Raw genomic sequence first — 7,907 nt, forward strand, 5'->3', positions numbered from 1 at the left:
GTGATCATGGGAGAGGTGAATTCAACTGGCACAGAGTCACTGTAATCAGAGCCGAACCTTGACAAGTGACCAAAGACAAGATTTACTGTTTTCTACATGTAATCCTGCTATGGAATGAATTTAACAAGTAATGATAATGAAGTTGTCTTATGATTAAAGTACGATTATACAACACGTAGATCCGACCGAGCAATCTGATTGGTCAATCAGACGTTTAGAATGTGCTCAAATGAGCAATTGAGCACGGCTAGCCGTGCTCAAATGAAAAAAACCTCTTCACTGAAAATATTACTCCGCCTATCTTATTGCCCGAGTCTATGTAGTTTCCATGGCAACAAGAAACGTTTGTCTGAAACCCGCATCCAAAGCCGCCATCACCTGTTAACCTGCAGAATGGATAATTTTATTATAAATTTTGATTTATTTGGCGGCCTAACTTTCGATGAATGGCTCAAAGAGGAAGACAGAACAGAACAAAAAATGGAGAGATACAAGCCAGTGACAAACGAAGAGCTGGATCAGCTGGAGAAGTCCAGAAACGAGGCCAGTACGTCCCGGTCAACGTCTTGGGCAGTAAAATGTTTCCAAGATTATCTTTCAAACACCGGGCAAAGAGTGGATTTTTCCACTGTGAGTAGAGAGGACATGAACAAAATCTTGCGAGAGTTTTATGGAGCTGTGAGGAACAGCCAGGGCCAACACTATGCAATTGGCAGCTACATCGGATTAAGAGCCGGGATTAACCGTTATATGAATGATCCACCTCTTAGTCGGGCATGGTGTCTCATGCAAGACACTGAGTTCACTAGTTCTAACAACGTCCTCAGTGGACTCATCAAGACTCTCCGGAGAGCAGGTCATGACAAGAGTCAGCACCATCCTGCCATTACAGAGGAGGACATTAAGATACTGAGAAACTCCGCAGCCATGAACCCCAAAACACCACAGGGGCTGGTAAACAAAGTGTGGTTTGACATACAGCTTCACTTTGGGAGGAGAGGAAAGGAGGGGCTGCGGAGACTGACACCGCAGTCATTCATAATTAAATGAGATGCAGCAGGTGGGTTAATGAAGCAGCATCATTAAAACGTTACCATTAAATGTTTACAAAAAAAAAAAAAAAAAAAAAAAATTGTCAAACTTCCCTAATGATTGTGGTTTTATTTTGAATTTAAGGACCCAAATATGTGAGTCTCGCCTTCAACGAGGAAATGAAAAATCATAAAAGCCACCAGGAAAGGGATCGTCAGAGCAGAAGAGGAGCTATGTTTGAGGAGCTGGGGAGTGAATTTTGTCCAGTGTCATCCTTTGAAAAGTATTTGTCTAAATTGCCTAAAGAGGCGAAAGCTTTTTACCTCCATCCAAGGAGAGCAGCCAAGTTTGAGGATGAGGTGTGGTACTCTTTGGAGCCGACGGGTGTTAACCACCTCGGCTCAATGCTTTCTCGCATTTGTAAGGAGGCTGGCACGTCAGTCATCTATACAAATCACTGCATAAGAAGTACCACAATCCAAAAACTGGCTGATGCGGGACTTGAAGCAAGAGAAATCATGTCAGTCAGCGGCCACAAGTCCGAGAGCTCGCTGCACAGCTACTGGGCTCCTTCCCTGACCAGCAGAAAGAGATGGAGCAGCGTGCTCTGTCAAAATGTCCAGCCTCTGGAGGAAAGATCCTCTAACATCTCTGCACCCCCTGCTAAACGGCAGACACCAGGCATGGGGTTTATGGACAGCTATTTTAGCAATTGTTCTTTTAATGGCAGCATCCAGTTTAATTTCTATAGTAAAGAGAGTGACATGCCTCAGTAGATGCAGCACCACGGACAGCGTCTGTAACATTGTCCACGGAGATGTGCGGCTATAACTTGTTAACTGTTCTTGTTATTAATGCGTTAATGTTTTTAGTTATTAATTAGCATATTAATCGTTATTCATTTGTTTATTCTTTATGAACTGCCTAGACCATAGCTTTAATTAATTTGTCGATCTTTTTGTTTTTGTACATTGAAATGAACATCTAGGCTAATAAATCAACACATCTGTGAAAACTGTTGTTTTTATTTCAGAGGTAAATTGATAATAGCCTGACAAGGTGATAAGCAAAGCCCCCGAAAGGTGGGGTTGAAATTATATAACTCTGTTCAGCCTTAATGTTACTGGTTACTTTTGTTACTTTTGCTGCTTAGCCATATTAATCGGAGGTGACGTTAACTTGGAGTGACACACCCCCAGCTAAAATGAAACATCTGCCGGTGAGTTTATAAAAAGATAGCTGTTTGTTCTGGTGCCGACACTGGAAAGCAGTAACTTATCACGGCACCTGATAGATTAAAAATGACTGAGATGTCGGCAGAAATGTAACTATCAGCCAATGAAAAAAATATTTTTTTTCCAGCGGTTTTTCTACTTACAACATGATTGAGCTAGCAAAGCCAAATTTTTGGGAAATCACGATGTCTAGAAAACATGATAAGGCCAAGTTGGCTGGCTGACAGGGACTAGTTAACGTCAGGTCTCTCAGATTTCCACTGAAACGGAGAGAATACGAGCAAAAAACTTTTACATTTTGGCAGCGAAATGCCCACAATATGAATACATTTTGATTATACATTTTATTTTGTTGGTAATAGTTGTATAATCGCATTATTACACTCGAGGGTGTGCTTGACCGTTATTATTGTCACGACAGTGATGCTAACGGAACTTGGCGCAAGCGCCTCGTTCCTGGCCGCATCACTGTCGTGACAATAATAACGGTCAAGCACACCCTCGAGTGTAAAAATGCTTAATTAAACAACTGTATTTTACCAAGCTTAGTCTGAGGAATCAAATGTTTAATGACTCGGTTAAATGATAATAAGACACTGATTCAAAGTCATGATTAAGGGTTCTGATCAAAACCAATGTGGATCTAAGCATGTAAAGTATGAATGTTTATGAAGGAGAACTAAGTGGTCAAGGGACAGCACATATCTGGTAATCAAAACTTGATTACCAGACTTTTGGTAAACAGAATACATTAAGTTAAGTCTGATGTCCTCAGTGATGCTTGGTGGAAAACAGTCATGCTGAATGGGCAGGGTCACAAAACAATCATCAAATATGGTGAAATAATTTATCATCATCAAGTTTATCACCAGTTCACACTAAGTGAACTGATGATAAACTCCTAATAAGGAGGAAGGAAAGATGTGTATAAAGACATGTGTCCCTCACTGCTGAGACTTTGTTGAAGACCCTCCAAAACCCCAGAGGATCTTTTGACAGCCTTTCAAACATTTTTTGGCATCACTCCTTCCATCAGCCCCTAAAGTAAGTAGGTTTTAGTAGCTCCTCACCTTGCTGGGCGAGCAGCTCCACAGCAACGGGCTCATGCCTCTCCTTGTAGATGTCAAAAAGACAAATTCTGTGACACTGGATCAGGCTCATACACCAAGCTTCCAGATGGTTACTACACCTGGTGCTACTGCTACTATTTATTCTTATTTTTTTGTTTGTCCTTTATGCTTTTGATCTTCCGGACAGACGGACATCAGGATTTTCATCAGCTCACTTCAACAGAAATCACACAATGAAGGTAACCTGGTGAATTAATCCATCTGTCTGTGTTAATGGGGTGAATGAGGGTTTGTTGATGATATGCAGACGACTGACAACTTTCTCTAGCTTTAGTTTCCAGCTTTTGTTCTGAGGTTGAACCTTTCTTGTTGTGTTTACTCACACTGGGACCCCGTTTACACCTGGGGTTACCATGTGTCTTGTTTCCACATTGATCTGGATATGTGTAAGATGGATTACATTTAGCAGCCAGGATAATCCACTTGGACATGGTCTTCTAGCAAACAGTAATGACTTTTGGCAGAGGAAAGGTTCTTCACCCCTGCAACTGTCTTTATTTATTTTTTTATTTTTTTATAAGAAGACCACCTCATTGTGGACTTCCCTTGCATGTAAAACAGTATAAAGCAGCCTAAGCCAAGCTAACCAAATAAGACATGACAAGATGTGACGTATCATCCCATCTGTCCCAGCTGGAATCGCTCCTGTTCCTCGTCCTGGCTCCAGTCCTGATTCACTGCTACTGCGACCTCCCAGCGGACTGCAGTGACATCTATAAAGACCAAAGCAACACCAGCGGAGTCTACACCATCTATCCTGTCGGGTCCACCTCTGGTGTCCAGGTACGCATCATCCTCTCTGGGACGCAGGTGGAGATTTATATGAGACACATTTTGTCTCCAAAATGAGATCACCACCATGTGAAAACAGTGAGATTCACTCCTTCAAAGTGAATCATGGCACAGAATTAGAACAAGCATCAACTTTGTATCAGTTGAATTTCACAGCTGAGTCTATTTTTATAGTAACTTCATATCAACCTGTAAATATTCAACTTGGTATCAACAGACTATCAGCTGACTTGCAACTTATTATGAACTTTATATCAGTTACAGTTGATACTTTGATATTAAAGGGATAATTCACCCATATTTGAAAAATGTGATTTAATTTCCTTCCTAGCTGTTATTTAGGACAGTAGTGGTGCTACCTTCCTCTCATTGTTACTGAGTGCTCCACATGCTAACTGTTAGCCTCCTTCCATTCAGGGGGACTTCCCCCCAGCTAACGTTTTAAAGATACATTTTCTTATCAAATATTTATTTTAAGTTTATTTTAAGGCCTTTATTTAAGTGTATTTCTTCATTAACTAATTCAGTATGTGTGTGTGTGTGTGTGTGTGTGTGTGTGTGTGTGTAGGTGTACTGTGACATGACTTCAGAAGGAGGCCATTGGACGGTAAGCATCACTCCCCATAAATGTGCAAAAGCACTGACCAACTATGAACTAAATATTGATAATGGGTCACTAATCACAGAATAAATAACTGTAAATGAGTACCTAATTCTTTGTAATGGAATTTAAAACTATATCCGAGGTATCTTTACACAAAACTGTTGCAAATACAAACACCGTTTGCATGTTATTACATCATGACACAGGTCTTGTCAAAGGCCTGTCTCATGATTAACAGGATTAACTTAGAAAACTTAGTTCTTTTAGATTGAAGTGCAGTTTATTCTCCTTGGTGGAGAAATGGCTCAGCCTCTCCTGCTAAATATGAGTTTGCATGTGGGGTTTCCCAAGGGTCCATTTGTATGTCTTTAAAATTGTGTTTTTATTATCTTTTTTCACACTTTTTTTTTTTTTTGAACAGTGCTTTGAATTGCATTCATTAGAATGAAAATTGCTATATCAATAAACTTTGACGATGCAAATGAAAAAAATCTTTCATCAATTATTTGTGAAAGGTAACAAATCTCTGTAACATCACTTAATAAAAATCATTACTAAGTTATTGTTAAGAAATTAGTTTATCATGAGCAAAAGTAATAATAATTAATTTGCCAAATATTAACCAATGATTTGTTCATGAATGTCATAATTAACTAATCAGCTGTATATCATCATCATGGATATTTGTTATATGTCCTTATAATATTCATGATCAATGTCATTACTATTAATGTACCACAACAGTTCAACTGATGGTCTTTCCATAGAAAACCAGTGTAACAGTCAATTCCTCAGTCAATGTATAATCAGTCAGGCTGCATTATATCGACTGGATCAGATCAGATCGCTATATCATCAAACTCATGTATGTATTCAGTGTTAACATGACATGGTCTTTATCTGTGGATACCTGAGTCAGCAGATATTTTGGCTCCTCCCTCCTCAGGTGATCCAGAGGAGGATGGACGACTCGCAGAACTTCTACAGGCCCTGGTGTGACTACAAGACGGGCTTTGGTGCCGCTGCTGGAGAGTACTGGCTTGGTGAGAGACTGATATCTAGCTGACATCAGTGTGCACCTTCTCATTTTGCAGCCCAGTATCAAGGCATCAAGCCTGTGATGGACCCGCTGGTCCACCATAGGAAAGTGTGTCAGTGTCACGTTTTAAAAAATACAACTTTTAATAAAGGAGCAGTAACGTGACGTGGTATAGAGGGAGCGACAGAGTCCACATAAGGAGGCAGGTGGGCAGGTGGATTGGTCAGACACTTTCCTGTGAGCGACTCGAGTTCAAATCCAAGTCCAAGCAAAACCAGTTTGTTTTGAACATGTTTGCTAATGTTAGCTTACTAGCAAACGTTGCACACTAAAGTTCCCTAACCTTAACCTTAACCTAACCCTAACCCTAACACACCTCATTTCGCCTCAACCAGGCAGCTATTTTTTCAGCTAGCCAATTGGTCAGGGCCAGGCGGCCATTTTGTTTCAACCCGGCAGCCATTTTGTCCCAACCCGGCGACTATTTTGTCCCAACCCGGCGGCCATTTTGTCTTGGTCAAAGCCAAGTAGCCACCACTATAAACCACCACTATTGGTCCCAAACAGGACCAAACCCTGGTCCCCTTTGGGAGGGGCAACAACCTTCTTCACATCCCCACCCTATCAGATCAGTAGGCCTGTGCAACTAATTTATAATCCTAACCAATAACCCCAACCCTAACCCTAAACCTAACTCTCACCTAACCCTAACCTAACTTTAACCTTCAGCCTAAACCTAACCCACATCTAATCCTAAAATTAATTTTAACTTTTAGCCTGAACCTAACCCTCACCTAACTCTAACCTTAACTTTAACCTTTAAGCCTAAATCTAACCCACACCTAATCCTAACCTTAACTCTAACCTTAAGCCTAAAACTAACCCTCACCTAACCCTAACCTTAACCTGAACCTTAAACCTAAACCTAACCATAACCCTAAACCTAAACCTAACCTTAAAACCTAGCCTACCCATAACCCTTTCCTAATCCTTAGAAAATCCCACCTGGCAGCCAAATTTAAGGTATGGACAAAGAAACTACTGACACCCTCCTCCTTGGAGATGGCATGTGCGTGAGATATCGAGTGTATTATTTCCTAACCTAATCTTAACACACCTTAAGCAAGTCTCTGCCAATGTTACCTAACGAGCAAAGAAGCTAGAATGTGTGATGCCTCGTCGACTCAAAACGTGACACTGACACGCTTTCCTCTGGTGGAGCAGCCAGTCTATTAAACATTTTGGCACAATATTGGGTCCCATTTGGACTTTTAACTCCTGCAGTTACAACTGCACGGATGTTTGTGTGTGTTTGTGTGCATCTGTGTGTATATCTGTGTTTCTGTGTGTGTGTGCGTGTTCAGGTCTTGAGAACATCTTCCACGTGACACTGAGACAAAGGTACGAGCTGCTGGTTGACATGGAGGACTTTGAAGGAAAGAAAGTGTTTGCCCGCTACTCCTCATTCTCCATTGATCCAGAGAGCTACGGATACAAACTGCAAGTGTCTGGTTTCACTGATGGAGGAGCAGGTGAGCTAGCAGTGGCAGTATAAATAATATTAGTAATAGAAGCAGTAGTAATATTGTAATTGTATGAACTGTTTCTGATTGTGTTTCTACAGGAGACTCTCTGACTTTTCACAGTGGACAGAAGTTCTCCACTATGGACAAAGACCAGGATGCCTCAAGTAGTACCAACTGTGCTCGACTTTACCTGGGGGCTTTCTGGTACAGCGATTGTCACTATACAAACCCCAACGGGATTTATCGACGGGGGGCTGACAGCACCATCAGCTATGTCGGAGTTGAGTGGTACACTTTTAAGGGCTATCAGTACTCCCTGAAGTCCATCAGCATGAAGATCCGTCCTGTGAAGTAGTTCTTCCAGGACGTCAACACGCAGCAGAATACTGATCAGAATGAATTAGACCTCAGATAAGTCACTCAAACAGCTTTCTCTGCTTTCTCTACTTCAGCTTTCTCTGAATGAGTCCTGACAGCTGCAGTAGTGAGCATTACTCTGAATGTGATGATCTGCTGTGTGGTGACAATAAAGGACAAGCTGAGCAGAAA

General features: G+C 41.2%; 1 protein-coding gene across 1 annotated transcript; it reads left to right on the forward strand.

The window, feature by feature from the left end:
* Positions 1–1,550: 1,550 nt before the first annotated feature.
* LOC115378263 (microfibril-associated glycoprotein 4-like) lies at positions 1,551–7,907 on the forward strand. The gene is made up of 7 exons (XM_030078452.1): positions 1,551–1,720; positions 3,525–3,576; positions 4,031–4,180; positions 4,758–4,796; positions 5,740–5,836; positions 7,197–7,364; positions 7,457–7,907. The coding sequence occupies exons 1-7, from the start codon at positions 1,551–1,553 to the stop codon at positions 7,711–7,713; spliced, it is 933 nt and encodes a 310-aa protein (XP_029934312.1). The 3' UTR covers positions 7,714–7,907.

Source organism: Myripristis murdjan, chromosome 19 (genome assembly GCF_902150065.1).
Source record: "Myripristis murdjan chromosome 19, fMyrMur1.1, whole genome shotgun sequence".
NCBI classification, from domain to species: Eukaryota; Metazoa; Chordata; class Actinopteri; order Holocentriformes; family Holocentridae; genus Myripristis; species Myripristis murdjan.

Excerpts from the sequence above, each read along its gene's own strand:
- LOC115378263 (XM_030078452.1), top strand. The coding sequence starts at position 1,551 with ATGTCAGTCAGCGGCCACAAGTCCGAGAGCTCGCTGCACAGCTACTGG. Across the intron at positions 4,797-5,739 it reads CAGAAGGAGGCCATTGGACG|GTGATCCAGAGGAGGATGGA; the intron begins GTAAGCATCACT and ends CTCCCTCCTCAG. Across the intron at positions 7,365-7,456 it reads TTTCACTGATGGAGGAGCAG|GAGACTCTCTGACTTTTCAC; the intron begins GTGAGCTAGCAG and ends GTGTTTCTACAG.